Below are 17183 nucleotides of genomic sequence, written 5' to 3'. Positions count from 1 at the left end.
TCTGAGACGGCCCTCCCCGCAACAGCATCCGCACACCCCCCGAATCGTGGGGAATTTGAGAATCTGCTTGTCCAACTCGCTCCTCATAGAGTTTTTCCTGCCATCGGAGTGCAAACGCTATCGGCTACAAGCAAAGGCAAGCAGGGCCGGCACACAGAGGCAGCAGGTTAACTCGCTTTGCAAAGACAGCCAGAGCGGCCTTGCAAAGGCAGCTTTCTCAGACACGACCCCAGGACGGGATTACTTTCCACCATGGCCAGCACCCCCAGGAAACAATCTACAGCATCGGTTCACGCCAGGCTTACCTGGGGCGCTCGCTGTGCGCAGCGAACGTGAGGCTTGCTCACTCACAGAGTGCCAGTGGGTTCGCTGGAAAGGACGCTGGTCTCAAGGCCAGAAGACCTGCATTTCCCTGTGACTCAGACCAGTGGCCCCTGACATGCTGTGTGGCCTGAAGGAGGTTGCACAGCCTCTCTGGGTCTCGGGTTTCTCATCCGTAAAATGAGGATGCTGAAGGTCCTGCTGGTCCTTGTGGTTCTAATATCCCGCGAACTGGGGGGAGGTGGAGTGCCCCTCCTCAAAGGGTGGGCTCCCCTGCCACCAGGCCTCCAGCGCCGGAGGAGCTTCTGCCACAGGCATCCCCCATAGGTGGCCAGGAAAGGCAGTCTGGCCTAAGCCGAGACTTCGAGCCCAGGCCCAGCGCTCTCCTCTCTCCAGAATTCCTCTCACTTTCGGCCAGCTCTCACCACGCACATATAAATACCAGCTGCTGGGTCACCTGCCAGGAAGGGTCTCCTCCTCCAGCTTTTGTGTTACAGTGTCTGGCTGGCAGGCAGGGCCGGCCGGACTTGCAACAACATTGCCCCTCCCTCTACGGTTGAGCTTTAGGATGGCCTAGCAGCTCCAAACGTCCGTGCCAAGATAGCCGGGGCAATTTGTCCCAGAAAATGCACTCAGAGCTTGCGTTCCGCGGGTGCAGCCCAGCCAGGCTCACCCACACAGGCGCTCCCTCCCTCCCACAAATGGTAGGTTTGAGCCTCTTTGCGGCCACTCTTGGCAAGAGGTTAACCCCAAAGCCCTAGCTTCCCCACGGAAGAGAATGCATGCATTCCCCCATGTGTGCCGGACGCCTTGACCTTGCTTCAGATACAATATTGCAACACTGAGGCCACCCCTGTGGGGAGGCTGGGGGCTACAGGACGGGAGGTAGCTTTAGAGGGTAGTGACACATTCCAAAGAACCGGGGGCAGGTGCAAATGAACTTCAGCAAATTTCAACAAGTCCGTGTGTCAAAGCGCAAGTGTTTATCAGCAACATGCCTTAATAATAGTAATAGCATCATTCAAATGATGGTAGTAGTGATAAAAATGATGGTAATAATAAAAACAATTACCCCTGATCTGTAAGTGCTTACTGCATGCCAGATGGACATGAGGCTAAGCTTTCATGCATATTATTTTTCTGTAATCTCCATAATAACTCCATGTGGTGCCATTATACAGTCAAGGCAACAGGCTCAGAGTGGCTGAGGAATGTGCTCCAAGTCTGAGTCATGGCAGACTTTTGATCCAGTGATTCCCCTGCTGGGACTATACCCTAAGAATCCCAAAACGCCAATTCAAAAGAACCTATGCACCCCAATGTTCAAAGCAGCACAATTTACAATAGCGAAGTGTTGGAAGCAACCTAAATGTCCATCAGTAGATGGCTGGATCAAAAAACTATGGTACATTTATACAATGGAATACTACGCAGCAGAAAGAAAAAAAGAACTACTAAACTTCGCAACAGCATGAATGGAACTCGAGAGCATTATGCTAAGCGAAATAAGCCAGGGGGCGAAAGACAAATACCATATGATCTCACCTATAAGTGGAACCTAACCAACAATACAAAGATGCAAGGAAAATAAGACCAACAACACTGGAAGGAAAAGAAACCAACAGAGACAAGAGGGAAGGAGGGAGGGGGGACGAGGGAAAAGGGAGGGAATGGGAGGGTTGGGGAACGTGTAGCAAGGTCTCATGGACAAAACCAAAGGGGAAGGATTGAGGGAGGGAGGGAGGGAGGGAGCGAGCAGGGGAAAGTGGTGGGGGGAAGGCAGAGACAAATGTATTTGAAAAAATAAAGAAAATAAAATAAATAAAAAAATAAAATCACAATGAGATATCACTTCAAAAAAAAAAAAAAAGAAGAAGAAGAGTCATGGCAGAGCCAGAAATTAGACCAGGCCATCTGCCTCCAAAGTCCTGTCTGGCCTGGTTTTCTAGGACAGGAAGCTTCCAATGCACCTGATAGCGAGTTGGGTTGAATTATTCAGCAGGCGCGTACACAGTGCCCAGTGGGCGCCATGCAGAGTGCCGGGTGCTGGGTAACCAAGAGCCATGTCTGCTGGCCTGACATTCCCAGAGAAACGACGTCAGGACACTCTCTTGGCCAGAGGCCAAGGCCCGCTCTCTGTTGAGATGACCACTGACACGTAACTGAGCAGACATTCCTAGACAGAGAATTCGAAATCATGACACCCAACTCCTGATCCTGGACACTGAGGTCCAGGGAGGGAGGGGAAGTGCAGCCCTTGGCGGAGACACGTAGAGAGGAGACGAGAGCCAGCAAGCCACCTGCTCCCTCGGCAATGTGCAAGCTGGACCAGGGGTCGACAAACCACACACGTTGCTCATCTCCCGCAGGGTGCCAGCCCACCTGCCTGCCCACCTGCCAGTTCACCCCGCCCCTCTTTCCTGTGCAGACATCTGTGCCCTGCGTGTCCTGAGTGCCGGCCTCAGCTCCTCCCTAAAGGGGACCCCTTGGCGTCCCTCCCAAGTGCCCAGCCTGGGTGCATATTTGCTGCAGGGTCGTGGAGATGGCGTGGCCTGCGGGATTCCCCGCAGCTCAGGGACCTTGTCTGTGGGCTAAGAGCTGACAGATCCCCACTCTGCAACAGTTGCAGCCACCGGCTACCGAAAGCCGGCTTTATACAGAGTACACCGTGCCTTGCCTTCTCTGACCTTTAAACCCCAGGGGACAGTGGTGGCTTCATTTACATGTGAAGAAGCCGAGGCTGGGAGGAGCTGGATGACCCCCCAACATGGCCCTGGAGTTGGAGCCAGGATTTGAACTCCTAACTCGCCCTCCTTCTGGCCCGGTTTCGGCCTCACTTCCGGTCCCTCCTCTCCGGGCTGTCCTCTCTCACCTGGGGCAGCTTTAGGATCCCTGCTCCCTTCCACCTGTGGGAGCTCCTGGCCTGAGAATTCGGCACTGCCCCGAGTCCCCTCGCACTGCGGTCCTCGGTCCTCTCTCGGCCCATCCTGCTCTGCTCGCTCCCAGGATGTAAACACACCCCTCCCCGGAGACTCTTCCTCCCAAACACTCCCTGGATGCGCTGCAAAAGGAGAGGGCATTTAAGTATCAGTAATCAGACCTGTTCCAGTGCCTTTCCTGGAAACAGAGAAACACTTTCACAGCCTGGTCTGAATCAGAAGGCTGCTAAAATATTTAACACCAGAGGCAGGCCCTGAGGAGAAAGGGGAGACCAGGATGCAGTGCGCTGGGGCCTGCTGACGGCGCACGCGCGCACGCACGCGCACGCACGCACGCACGCACGCACGCACGCCCGGCGGGCCCCCCTGCCCACCCTGACGCTTTCCCAGGACAAGGACATCACAGTGTAGAGACGGCAGCTGGAAAACTCGGGTCTGTGGTGAACAAGCACAGCCTCCCTCCCACCCTGGTAGGTGTGGCTGCTGGGGACGTGTTTGCGGGGGACAGGGGGTGGTTCTAGATTCTGTGCAGCTGTTCGGAGCCAGGTGATTAGGTTACCTGGGGTGGGGGCAGGGGAAGGGGCTCACTACCAGGCCTGGGGGTGGGGTTGGCCGTGGAAAACCTCCCTGACCCAGGCGCTGGGGAGACAGGTCCTGCTGACCCGTCCTGCCGGGCACTCTGCTGTGAATGCGCCCCGGTCTCCACTCCAGAGACACAGCCACGGGGCCTTCCCACTTGCAGGGCCACGGGGCAAAAGGAGGAACCTTGCGCGCGCTCCCTGAGCGCCCCAGGCACCCAAACCCGTGCCGGGCTGCACATCCAGAGCCTCACAGGCTGACAGCGACTGGTAACCTCTTATGTACAGGTGAAGAAATTGCCTTCGAGTTGCGCTGTCCCATGCAAATGCCACTAGCCCCACATGGCAGTTTTAAGTGTAATAAATCAAAGTCACATGAAATTCACAGCTCAGCTCCTCAGTGGCCCTGAAACTGATTTTCAAGTGGCCTCATCTCAGGTGTTCGGTAGCCCCACGTGGCCAGCGGCTGCCATAGTGGATAGAGAGACGGACTCATTCTATTGTTGTAGAACATTCTGGTGGACGGTGTTGGCGTAGCAAATAACCACCTGCTAATGAGGTAATGATCAGGGATCTAAACATGGAGTTGATGTCTGGAAAACTTTCCAGAAGAGGGCTCTGGCGCCAGCTCTAACGCTCATTGCTCTCTGCCCTTGAGCCACGTCACCTGTCTGAGCCCCTGGCCCCGCTCTGCAAACAGTAGCCATGAGAGGAGATGAGACTGAACTCGGGTGCCGGACGTGGAAGGACCATGGCCCAGGAGGAGGAGGAAGTGGAAGAGGACTAATAGCGAGTCCCTGTCATGTGTCATGTTCAAACTCAAGTGCCCTTTAATTGTAGGTACTATGTGCCCCACTTTACAGGTGAGTAAGTAGGTTCAGAGGGTCATTCCCCGAGGTCATGGAGGTGGAACTTGAGGTCTGTCAACTTTGAGGCCTGTGCTTGTCCCTCAAGAGAACTCAGAACTGTATGCTCTTCTCTCAAAAGCCTAGAAGGAGGTTTGGGGGGCTGGTGTTGCTGGGAAGAATGGCCCCCGACCCGGGACTGCGTCCTCAGGGCAGCTCAGGCATCAAGGGGGAAATGGGCCACCAGGCGCCATGAAGGGTCATCAGGCGCCAGTTAGTTCCCTCGTCTCTTCCCTCTTTTGCGTCTCAACAAGAATGCCCTGCGTTTCCTTCCACTCAAAAAATATCCATTTCTCCAGTGCTGCTGCTGAAACGAACCTGAATTCCGGTATAATGCAGCGGCTCCCGCCAGCGACAATAATGAGAGGCTCCAGGAAGAGAGGCCTGGTCAGTTTGGACACTCTCATTTGGAAAATCACCACCTTGCCCTGAAGCTGACCCTTGGGTCCAGGTGCGACGTGACAGAGGTCACAAGCAGAGCGCTCAGAAGTCCAGGAGAGCAGGGAGCCACGGTAGTGCATCCACATCACAGGCGCCTGGTGGCAGAGTCAGCCCCTGTCCCTGAGGGGGCTGCCACCTCCACCAGCTTGCCCAAGTGACTTGGCACTTTGCCAAAGGATAGGCTCACCTTTACGAAAATTGGTTTTAATTATGGAACACAAAAGCTCCAGAACATAAAGGCTATCCATTGTAAAAGCTCCTGCAACCTTTACATGTGATGGTTCACAAGGACTGAAGCTGTTAATAATACACATCCAAGTCGTTTGTAGAGTCTTCAGCTCCTATGTGCCTTTGAACCACGTAACAAGCCCCTGGGAGCCAAGCAGCGTTAGGGAAACCCCCAATGACAGACAGAGGTTCGCAGAGGGAGGGCCGACGGCTGGGAACTGGCTCTCGTCCTGTCTCACAGCGCCCTAGTCCCACAGGGTCTGTGACCGCTTCCTTTGGGGCCTTGGGCATTTTCTCCTTTTGCTTAATTGCCCAGTGATTTTGGTCAATACATTTCAAACAGCAGTAGTTACCATTTTTATTATGCACTTTACCATATACCAGACACTATACGACATGCTTTGGAAACGCCAGTTTTAATCTGTGTTCAACCTTAATTATTTTTCCCATTTTATAAATATGGAAACTGAGGTTTGGAAAGTCAAGTGGCTTATCCAAGGCAGCGCAGCCAGCAAGGAGCCTCTGGGATATGAACGGGCCTGTCTTGACTTTGCTGCCTCCCATTGGGGAAGGAAATTGCTCTAAGCGAAAGGAGTATCAGAGTGGTGGCCCAGTCATAGCCCAGTATTGCTCAAAAGGAAGGTTAAAATAATAGGAGCAATGTACTATAAAATCAAACCTCGAAGGATCTTGTTGGGGGCGGGGGGGGGGGTAGGGGCGTGACGGCGGGATCTGCTGTCCTGGCTTTAACTGCTAAGAGAACTACATTCGAATGTTTCTTTTTTCTTTTCTTTAATTTATGCAGCTGTAACCATCCTCAAAGCCTTATTCTTAAACTTGAAAACATAGTGTCACAGCTGGTAATTTTAGAAGGAGGAGGAGGAGGAGGAGAGAAGGAAGCAGCAGAGGCCCCGCGGGAAGACTGCGTGGGAGGAAGGGCGAGGAGCAGACCCAGGGTTGATTTCAGGTCCCGCCAGGGCTGCCTCGGCCGGATGCCAGCTGCTCCTCTGTTCCCCTCCCCCCTCCCAACTCTTCAACCCAACTGCCCCGCATGGGCTAGCCTAGGTCTGCGCAAAGACCCTAAGCATCTGGGAGTCATTTCATCCTCTCAAAACGCACTAATGATTGAGGAGCATGCTTTTCCAACTATTTTCCATCATGGGAAAGAAAAAACCCCTTTTAAATAAATATGCAGCGAAAAACCAGCTCAGCAGTGCCCAAGATGGATCCAGAGCTACATGTCGACCATCAGGGGAGTGTAAGCACAACACCATGTTCTCAACTTCCCATCCACAAGGAAGAGTGGCATGCACCCCAAGTTCACAGCAATTCAAGCACCTGCTGCAGAACACTCTAAAAATCAAGCGAGCCTGTCCATGGGTCCCCAACTCCCCCACAGGGAGGGACCACAGGATGTACAGAAATTCACAGAGCCCCCTGCCATCCGCTGCCTCTCAGTCCAGCGTCCATGTGCCCCTCACATGTGCAGTGGTGGCTGGAGGTAAACAAGGCCACAGGATACCTATGGCACATCCACCAGCAGGGCCAACATCACTCCCAAAGTTGAGAAATAAACAGTAAACACATTTGTGCTCCCTGCGTCTACATGTGTATGAGATTGAGTTATCAAACTATCCTGTCACCAGAATAGGAAAGACACATGTTTAGATACCGAATCTGACCTGTGGTATCAGCTCTGTGCAAGTCAGCAGAATCTTCAGAATTCCAGAGTCAATAGAAGCATGGCACCCGATCACTAACAATAGAGAAAGTTTGGTTTTGATTTGCTCTGCTCTTCTCATGGCAACTCAAAATACTATTTTTATGTTGAAATATAGTGTGCAGCAACACACAGTAAAAGATACATGTAAGGTTTTAGAATAAAACACAATCTCAAAACCTTTTAACTGAAAGCAGATTGCTGTGGGCTACACAGTAGAGAATAAGAAAGAATTCACTCTCCTCAGCCATTGATACATTTCAGCAGACAGCCCTGGCCAGTGTGGCTCAGTTGGTTGGAGCATTGCCCCCTACGCCAAAAGGTTGGGCATTCGATTCCTGGTCAGGGCACATACCTTGGTTGCAGGTTTGATCCCAGGTCAGGGTGCATATGGGAAGCAACCAATCAATGTTTCTCTCTCACACTGATGTCTGTGTCTGTCCGTCCCTCTCCCCGACTCTTCCTCTCTCTTTAAAAATCAACAAGCTTTTAAAAAACATTTCATCAGACAAAGAATTCAGTACTGGAAAAGATAGATGACCAGGCTGGAACCTCAATCCCCCAGGAGAACAGGCTCCACCTGAAGAAAAACGGCAGCCGATCAGTTGACTGCATGGGAAAGGCCCGTCCCACAGAACCGTAATAGGGAACCCGACACCCACCAAGCCCCAGAACCTGCAGGCATTGCACTCAAGTCAGTGACCTCAGATCTCATGGCAACTTGATGAGGCAGGTACAGAAATGCCCGTTCTATAGCTGGGCAAACAGGCCCTGCACGTAGCCAGCAAGGGACAGAGCTGGGGTGGGGATCTGGACCTCTTGCATGAATTTCATCACTGCCAGCTCCCGAAAGCATCCACTAAAGTGTGGATGCCCAACTTCTCCCAGACTGCTGCCCGACTTCACCTTTACATGCCACGCTGGCTGCTCCCAGGTCACGCCCGCCCTGGCCTTGACCAGACTCTCAGACCTGCCCAGGTCCCTAGCACAGGTCCTTGTAGTGAACAGGTTCACCAGAGGTCCTAAACCTCATCTCCAAGGCAAAGAAGCTTTCCCAATGTTTGTGTTAAACTTGTAGGATTGTGGTTGCTGGGCTGAGAGACATAGGACTTTGGGGACCCCATGGGAAGGCTTGTCGATAGCTGTCACAATGCTTTAGGGGCCTAGAGGATGCAGTATGGCAGCCACGGGCCATTCACAGCTGTTGAGCGCTGGGAATGTGGCCGGTCCAAACTGAGATATGCTGTGAGTATGAAATACAAGATTTCAAAGACTTACTATGAAAACAAGAATGTAGACTATTCCTTGAATAATTTTTATATCAATTACATGTTGAATGATAACTTTCATGATACACTGGTTAAATAAAATATCAAAGTGAATTTGATAATTATTAAATTATATATCATTATTATTATAATTACTCCATATAGTATCAAAATTTGTTTCATTTTTAACATGGCTAGTAGAAAATTTAAGATCACATCTGTGGTTTGCATCATATTTCTGTCCAGCAGAGCTGGCCTGAACTCTTCTGGAGACCTTTGACTGCCTACTAAGTATAAGCTGGAATCTGTTGCAGCCTATTTGCTCAGACGTTGATGCCTCTTTAACTCCCCTTAAGGGAGGGGAGCCAGAGGTCACCTCACCTGGCAGGCTGGAAGGGAGGGCCCATTGAGAATTCTTCCCAGAAATCCTCAGCCAATGAGAGAGTGGGAGAAGTGCTTCCCAAGAGACCGAAGCACTAGTAAGGCCAGCCCTCTTTATCCTCCTTTCCTTCAAGGAGCAGGGCAAAGCAGGTGACGGAGCCAAATGATCCACACAGAAATAGACCTTGAGCCACAAATGCAAGCTGTGTACACAAAAACTGCACATGGAATTTCAAAATTTTGGGTAGCCACATTGAACACAGGAAAAAAATAAGTGAAACTAATTTTAATAATATAGTCTAACATATATTCAAAATTTAATTTTAACCTATAATCAATATAGAAATTATTAATGATATACATTGTCTTTTTCATACTAAATCTTCAATGCCAGGTGTGTGTTTACACATATAGCCCAACACTCACACCTGCTGAGTGCACACGTACCTGATGGCCCAGCTCTCGAGAGTCAAAGTCTATGACTCGTAAGGACGCAGAGCAAAGTGAGCAAGAAACATGGGTCACGACCTGAATATCCACTGCTCAGGAAACTGATAAGTGATAGAACTTCTGCCACTAAGATTTGTTTGCAAAGAGCTCTGATGGCAGGGGGAAATCAAGCCTGTGAATACTTAAAAGCTTTGGGTGAAAATACACTAAAACAGTAAATAACTGTAATCATTAGGTGGTATGTGAATCCTCTTTTGTACTTTTCTGTATCTTACCAATTAATATTAATTTAGAAATTATAATTCTAAAACTTAAAGTGATTAAAACAATGAACCATAAAATACTCATTCAACTGCTGTATGTTTGGCCCTGAGTTCTCCAAGAAGGTGATAAAATATCCACGGACATTGAAAACGGGGCTAATGTCTCATTTGTGGGGAGAGGGAGGGCTTTCCTGGTTAGGTATTTTGCCTCCATTGTAACTGGGAATGTCAAACTGCACGCCAGCCAGGGCTGCAGGGAATTCTGCGCTAAGTCAGCAGCAGAGGCAGGTGTCCGACGCAGATTAAACCTGCATCTGTCTCCGCAGAAGCGCCTGCATCCCTCGGCCCAGAGCTATGTGGGGCAGGAAAGGCAGCTGGGTGTTGCTGGAAGTGCTCAGGCTCGAAAAAACAGGTGATCGCACATTCTTTCAGCGTGTGCGAAATGAGTCAAATCATTTATAAAATGCCTGCAGCTGTTACGGAGAAGACACTGGCCAGCCACAGGTATTAATTTAAAGGGCAACCCCGCCCTGCTCTCGCGTGCACGCACCCACGCATGCGCTCGTGCGCACAGCGCGGGACAGCCAGATGTCCAAGGACGTTCCAAAGCCTGTTCACGACGTACCTGCTCACAGTACCTTCATTTCCCAAAGGGATGAAACTTCCGAGCAGCAAATTTTGCACAGCCAGAGGTGGCATGTCACTTAGGAAAGAGGAGGCAGGCGAGGTGCCCTGCCAGTGCGCAGGTCTGGGATTCTGTTTCCTCTGTCACTTGTTGCCTCTAACCTCGAGGTCTCAATGGAGTGTGACTGCTATTGATGAGCAGAGAGTCCTACTTCAGAGATTAAATCAAGGCTGAGCCCATACGCCTCAAAGGGTAACAAACTAGATGAGTGGCTGTCTAGGGCTCAGCGGGGTGGGGAGTCGAGGTGTGATGTGTAAGGGGTGCAGGGGCTTTTCTGGGGGAGCAACCATCACCTAAAATTGTAGTGATGGTCACACAACTCTGATGATACTAAAAGCCTTTGAATTGCATACTTTAAATGAGTGAATTATACGGTATTTGAATTATATCTCAATAAATCTGGCTTTCCAAAAAAAAAAAAAAAAAAAAAAAAGAAAAGGAATAAGCTCAGATAGGAAAGCAACTCACTCAACCCCTTTCACGCCTACCGAGCTTTCGGTGGCCTCAGCGCTTCTTTCCCTGTGTGAGGAAGGGGACCGGCTCCCTGCTTTTGCCTGGGTAAGGACGCAGGCAGGCGCAGTACCCTGCCCTGCAACCCACACAGGGTGCCTCGGCCGAGGGGAGGTACCACGGTCCTCCAACAGGCTGATCCTTTTCACTGACCTTTCTGCTCCTCCCGCTCTTCTGGCCTCGCTGGAAATGACCTCGCCGGTGACATCCGGAGCATCCTTCTCAGGAACTGAAGGGCAGGTGGACGGGCCACGCCCGGGGCTCTTTCTAGGGCAACATTAAAGCAACAGATGGTAAGAAAGGCACTTCCTCCTATTGAGAAGCCCATATACCATTTAAAGCTTTAAATGACTACTATGCCAAAAGCCCTAGGACAAAAAGGAATTTCAGGCCGTCAGTGGGTTTGAGATGCTTTGGGATCATTTGGGCCTCTCTGCATAAATAAATGCAGATTCAAACACAGATGTATCTGGACTCCAGTAAAAACAGGCAATCAACTAGAGCCTATGACCCAATAGTGCGCTGCCAGCCAGTAAACAGCTCATGCTTTGGAAACAGTTTAAGGAGGATGAATTAAAGAACACAAGAAAAGGCATGAGACCTGTTCGACCAACACCGCCCACGCCTCCACCCATTATGCTCACATTTTTCATAATCTCAGCACATCCAGAGAATGATTGTAAGCAAGTAAATGTAAACAATTAGATATGGAAAACGTAGCTTCTTAATAACAACCCACCTATTTGACTGACAGAAATCAGGGTGAGAATCACTTTGGACAAGGACCCCACATTCCCCTGGGAATTTATTCTTTTAAGTACCTTTCAGCGTGGAATGCTTCCGGAGCCAGGTCTTGATGTTTAGGGTCCTGACTTTCTTCAGGTTCTGGAGGTGAGGAGACACATGCCTTCCCGTCGTCCCCAACAGGAGTGGGAAGCTCAGTTTGCGGGCGCCCAGCCAGGCTGCCCCCGCACGGGGTGGCTGTGCCCTCCATCCCCGGAGACCCCTCAGCGCAGCCTGGGTCTCCACTGCTCCTTGGCAGTACAGCAGCAGGAGCCGTTCCAGGGAACATCCTCGTCGTACCTGTTTCCGGCAGGTCACCAGGCACACGTGCCCCGGTCTCAGCAGTGCTCAAAGTGACGTCACCCTCTGCTTCCCGAGCAGCCCCTGCCACCACCCCAGGCTCCGGGGGCGTGTCTGCCACTGCTGCTGGCTCAGTGGCGCTCTGGTTGCCCAGGCCATTTTGTTTTTCTGAGAGCCCAGTGGCACCTGCAGGCCTCCTCTCCCCACAAGGTGTGTCAGGGGTCCAGGGCTCACTGATGGCCTCAGTCACAGTGGGAGCAGAAGCCCCCAGGCCAGAGGTGGACACTGGCGTGTCACCTGGAGCTCCTGTGTCGGCAAAGCCCCAGGCAGCATCTTCTCTGGGTTGACCATTGCTGGTAGGTGCATCCTGGGACTGTTTCTCGGAAGGAATTCTGTTGTCTGGTGCCGAGTCCCCTTCCCTGTGGCTCTGTGGAGCCACTGGCAAGTCAGCAGCTTTCTCCACAGGAGCCTCTGGAGCAGCAGCTTGTGGAGAAGGCCCTGGAGCTGGTGGCTGCTGGCCGCTTCCCTGCTGCAAGTGGGCCTGGCGGCCTGGCCCGGGTGCAGCTTCTCCGGCCTCCTCCTGCTTCTCGCTTTCCTTCAGCATCAGCGGGACCCTGGTCACTTCCTTGCCCCCACCGGCACCTGGCAGGTTCTGCTCTCCCATCGGCCCTGTCAGCCCCAGCAGCTTTTCTGGAGCTGGATCCTGGAGAACCACGTGGGAACTCTCAGCCTCAACAGCCAACTCTTGCTTCTTCTGCTTCTTTGAGTCCCCCCAGAGTCCAGCAGGAGGGGCGGGTAGAGGGGCTACCACCGCTGCTTGAGTCCCATCTGGAAGCTTCTCTGGGCTTGATGGCACACTGAGGTCCTTGCCCCCCACGCTACGGCCAGCTCCTGCCTTTTCTCCTGGTGTGCGCTGGGGCCGGTCGGCGGCCAGGGCTCCGAGCACGGATTGCTCAAAGATCTTGGTGATATGTTCCCTGAAGTCAGGGAACCCGGCAGTCATGCTGATCTGCTTGGGGCTTGTGTCCACCCCGCCCGATGTACCCTTCCTCGGGTCCTGGGAAGGTTCTACCGTCCTCGCCCCGCCACCCTCCGCGCCCGCCTCACTGCTGACAGGGTGTGCGGGCATCTCCCGGGGCTGAGTGCCCGCCCCGGGAACTCTGTCTGCACTCTCCTCCCCGGCCATGTGCTTACCACTGGCCGGAAGCAGCATCCCGTCCAGGTAGGGCACAGAGTCCCCAGGGCCTTCAAAGTTCCTGGCTTTGGGGCTTCTGCTCTTGGCTTGCACCATGGAGATGTCCCCACCTGCTGCTCCTGGTTGCGACAGGGGGGGAAGAGGACCAGCTGCCGGCTTCCTGGAGGCAGCATTTTCCACGGCAGGCAGAGGCTCCTGTAGACAAGGGCTTTCACCATGACCTCTAGGACCATCTCCTGCCCCTTTCCTGGCAGCGCTGTCAATATGCAGGTAAGGAGTGTCTGGAGTGGCATCTTCCAGTGGCTCTGATGGCAGGGGCTTCTTTGGGTTGGGGACAGCCTGGGCTGCAGAACTATCCACCATGCTCCTGGGAATCCCACCCACCTCTCCCGCTGGCGCCAAGGCGTCCTGGCAGCTGGCCGAGGGCTGCTCAGTGTGGCCAGCTTCACTGTGGGCAGGGGTGCGAGCTTGCTCCCCAGGGGAGGGGCACTGGTCCATCTGAAGGGAGCCGCCACTCAGAGTACCTTCTGGCTCCTCTGGAGCCCCCTGCACCCCCAGGTCTCCTTTGTCAACACCCCCACCAATCTCAGCAGCGCTCCCCACCACACCTCGCTGCTCCTCGGCTGATGGGAAACCTCCAGGAAGCTTCTGGGCCTCTGCATCCAAGGTGGCAAGACGCTCCATTTCCTTCTGCGGGGCTGGCTCTGGTTGCCGCCCGCCTTCCTGGGTTTCATCACACGCTGCCCTCTGTGGGGCGTCCTGAGCGGGCGTGACGCCGGGGCTGGCGGGCGCCGGGGCTCGCGGGCAGCGAGCCGCATCCAGGAGAGCTACTGAGTCAGGCCGGCAAGGCGGGGCCCCTGCTGTGTTCCCGCTTGCCTCCTTCGTCTTACCCAAGGCCTGGAGTGGGGGCCGGGCGTCAGCTGCTTCAGAAACACCTGCATCCCCCGGACAGGCTTCTTCATGCTGGCTGCTGGCTCTCGGCTCACCGCCCGGCTCCTGTTGGGGCTTGTTCGGCCCCTGCCCGGCACAACCTTCGCTTCTGCTCAAGCTCCCTGCGAGGGGAGAGTCTTGTGAGGTGTCTGCGGCAGGAAGCAAGACCCTGGAGGCCTGGCTGTCCCTGCATGCCCCCTCTTGCCCATGCTCCCCGAGTGCGGGCAGCCCGGGTCTTATTGGGGCTGACAACTCCAGCGGCTCTGTCACAGCGCTCTCCGGAACTGTGTCCCTGGGAGCCGAACATGGAGCGTCAGACAGACTGACTGTGGGGAGCTCACTTTGCAGTTCCAACCTGGAAGCCTGCTCCTCTCCTCTGGGAGCGTACAAGCTCCCATCCCCTCGAGGCTCTGTGGGTACGTGGATTTGGGGAGAATCCGCACCTGGGTTCTTAAAGCCTGGATCACCTGGAGAAGCCTCTTTCTCATTTTCACACAGCTGAGCCTTCTCCCCGAGCATATCAGAGACAGGTGCTTCTGGGCCCGACGGGCACAGCTGGCGATGGCTCTCAGGAGAGCCTGACGGTCCCTCAGGTGCGGCTGCTTGTGTTTGGCGTCCTGTGCAGGATGGGTTTCCCTGCTGATCATGCTCCGGAATGAGCGTCGTGAGCCCACAGTCCTCTGCCAAGGTCTCCACACCGGCGGGATGTGGCCCATCGGCTTGGACTTCCTGTCCAGCTGCATCGTGCCCCAGCCCACAGGGCTGGGGGGACCTCAGCAAGCCCTCCCTATCACAGCTGCCGGGCTTTGGCGCCGACCGGTGGCTCCTGGTCTTTATTTCAGATGAGCTCTCCACGTCCCCGGCTTCAGGGGTGACCTCTGCAGCAGAAGTTGACAGGAAGTCTGATTTCTCAGATTCTAAAGCAGGAAGACAGTCCATTCTTCCCAGTCCCCCCACGTCCTGGAGGACGTCAGGACATTTGGGCTGTACCCCTGGCCCCTCCCGGACAGCTCCTGTGGGAACAGCGGGTTCACCGGCTCCATCCGGCCCAGGAGGCGTGATGGAGCCTTGCTCATGGGGCTCGTTCAGTGAGCTGGGTGCGTGAACCACGTGGACTTCTCCCAGGGTCCCACACGCCTCTGAGCCGCGAGCGGCAGCCTCTGATGGAGACCTGGGCCGGTCCACGTGTCTGGGACCCTCCTCCCTGGGCGGCCGCACGGAGGCCAGGCTGGGAAGGACTTTGCTGTCCATGTCGCCGGTCAGCTTGGAAACCTCCTCTTGCTTCATCTCTGGGTCAGGCCAGCAGCCGAGGGCCTGGGGCTGCTCTGCCCACAGGTTCCCGGGATCAGCACTGCCAGGTGGCTCTGAGGCTTCTTCCCGTCCTGGAGGATCAATCCTAGATTGTGTGCTTTTGCCCTTAGCCATACATGGGCCATCAGGCGCCTTGGCTTCAGCCTTTGGCCCCGGTGACCTTCGGGCACTTCCGTCTGATGTGCTGGGAGGAGGGGGCAGTGCCCCTTGCAGGACTTCAAGGCTTTGCTCCCTGGTGCAGGTCTGTCCTCTCTCCTTCTGGGGCAAAGGGGCAGGACCGCCCCCGGGGCCCTCTTCTGGACCCACCCCCTCACTGCTGACATCTGAGGTGGGCGTCTCCTGTCCTGCCTCTGCCTGCTCTTTGGCTGGATCTGTGAGAGCAGGTACCTCAGGCCTGGGAGCCATCTCCCTGGCCGGCCAGCTGGGCTCTCCTGGGGCAGCGGAGGCCTGAGCCGCGGGCTGGGGAGTGAGGCCTGAAGCTGGACACGGTTCCTCAGCGCTCACCAGCACAGCCCCTTCGCGTGGGTCCCCTGCTCCCACGCACAGCGTTCCTTGCATCCCCATCTTCAAGGGACACTGCACGTCACCAGCATCCAGAGTCTCCATCAAAGAGCCCCGGGCCCCCGGTGCCAGGGCAGGACGGGGCAAATCCCAGGGTGGCTCCGTGCGTGGCGGTTGTGGCCCCATTTGCTGCTGGCCGCTTTCCTGGGGAGCAGCGGTGGCCTCAGCTTCTGGGGCAGCCCCTGAATTGCTCCCAGTGGGACAGCAGGCCCCGAGGGACCCTGAGTCAGCGACTGAGTCCTGCAGCGGCATCTCTGCTTGGCAGGCTGAGGCTCCGGGGGCTGGCTCTTGTGGGGCAGGGGTCTCGGGCGCTGGGGGGCCCTCCTCCAGGCCCGCTGAGCTCTCCTTGACTGACTGGGCTGCAGAAGGGCTCGTGGGGGCCACTTGTACTCCAGACTCTGGTGGAGGGAGGCCACCCGCGGCCTCTTTCCTTTGGGAGCTGCAACCACCAGGCCGGCTGTCCTCTGCAGCCAGCTGTGCCTCCACCGGCTCGCTGCGGGGCACTGGTGAAATTCCGGGCAACTGGTCACTGGAACTGGAGGAAGCCGGCTTCCGCCCCTCTTCCTTTGGGTCTCTCTCTCTTCCAGCACTGGGGACGTTGGCAACCGCACTGTGCTGAGAAGGGCCGTCCCCTTGAGAGGCAGACGCTGCCAGAGCGCCCCACTGGACATTTGGAGAAGATTTCCTCCTGAGGTGCCGGGCAGACGGCCGCACGAGGGGCCAGTGTTCAGGGGCGGGCGGCGGGCTTGCCGAGCAGGCTTCGGGGGGGCTCTCGGCAAAGGGCAGGTGCCCCTCTTCCCTTAGGTCGTTCTCTCTTCCAGCACTGGGGACAATGGCAGCCACACTGTACTGGGCGGGGCCGTCCCCTGGAAAGGCAAACGCTGCCAGGGCGCCCCCCTGGACATTTGGAGAAGATTTCCTCCTGAGGTGCTGAGCGAGGGGCCGAACGAGGGGCCAGCCTTCAGGTGTAGCCGGTGGGCTTGCCGAGCAAGCTGTCGGGGGGCTCTCGGCAAAGGGCACGGAGCCCGAGGGGCTCTCCTGCTCCCAGGGCGCTGGTGGGCTGGGCAGTGGAGAACCTTCTGGGCCCCAGGATTTCTGCAGGTGCTTCCTGGGTTCAGTCACCTCTGGGGACGCGATGCCCAGATCCAAGCTGGTGGCACCCTCAGGAGCGGCGTGGGAGCCTCCGTGCTCAACACTGTCAACAAGAAGAACATTAACTGTGTCACGAGCTCTCGGGGAGCCCAGGACAGAGCCACAGCACAGGCAGAACCACCCCTGTGCTCCCCCATCAAAGGCCACAAACCGCACCGTCCTCATGCAGCTCCTCCCTCCCCACAAGAGACACCCCCAGCCCAGTCCCTCCCGGAACCAGTACACGTGGCATCGCTTCCTCCAAAAACTGACACCAGGAATC

The 17183-nt window shown here is 55.1% G+C and overlaps 2 protein-coding genes across 11 annotated transcripts in view; both read right to left on the bottom strand.

The window, feature by feature from the left end:
- Nucleotides 1-15848, bottom strand: part of LOC129077226 (transforming acidic coiled-coil-containing protein 2-like) — a 125196-nt gene extending 109348 nt beyond the window's left edge. For 9 of the 10 annotated variants that reach the window (XM_054581639.1, XM_054581637.1, XM_054581631.1 and 6 more), the window contains exons 1-2: nt 11511-15848; nt 10843-10956 (exon numbers count right to left, since the gene is read on the bottom strand). In XM_054581639.1, coding sequence (XP_054437614.1) covers nt 10843-10956; nt 11511-15814 — 4418 coding nt within the window. In that variant the 5' untranslated portion in view covers nt 15815-15848. The remainder of the gene's footprint in view (nt 1-10842; nt 10957-11510) is intronic. The other variant, XM_054581640.1, reaches the window with a different exon arrangement.
- Nucleotides 15849-15868: 20 nt separating this feature from the next.
- The window catches only part of LOC129077055 (transforming acidic coiled-coil-containing protein 2-like), a gene marked incomplete at its 3' end in the record, with an annotated part of 51846 nt that continues 50531 nt past the window's right edge, over nt 15869-17183 (bottom strand). Inside the window, exon 5 of the mRNA XM_054581234.1 lies at nt 15869-16964. Coding sequence (XP_054437209.1) covers nt 15869-16964 — 1096 coding nt within the window. The remainder of the gene's footprint in view (nt 16965-17183) is intronic.

Source organism: Pteronotus mesoamericanus, unplaced genomic scaffold, assembly GCF_021234165.1.
Source record: "Pteronotus mesoamericanus isolate MK-2021 breed Mesoamerican mustached bat unplaced genomic scaffold, CSHL_Meso_final contig_657, whole genome shotgun sequence".
NCBI classification, from domain to species: Eukaryota; Metazoa; Chordata; class Mammalia; order Chiroptera; family Mormoopidae; genus Pteronotus; species Pteronotus mesoamericanus.
The sequence above is the reverse complement of the archived record's forward strand: the minus strand, read 5'-3'. Positions and strand labels throughout refer to the sequence as shown.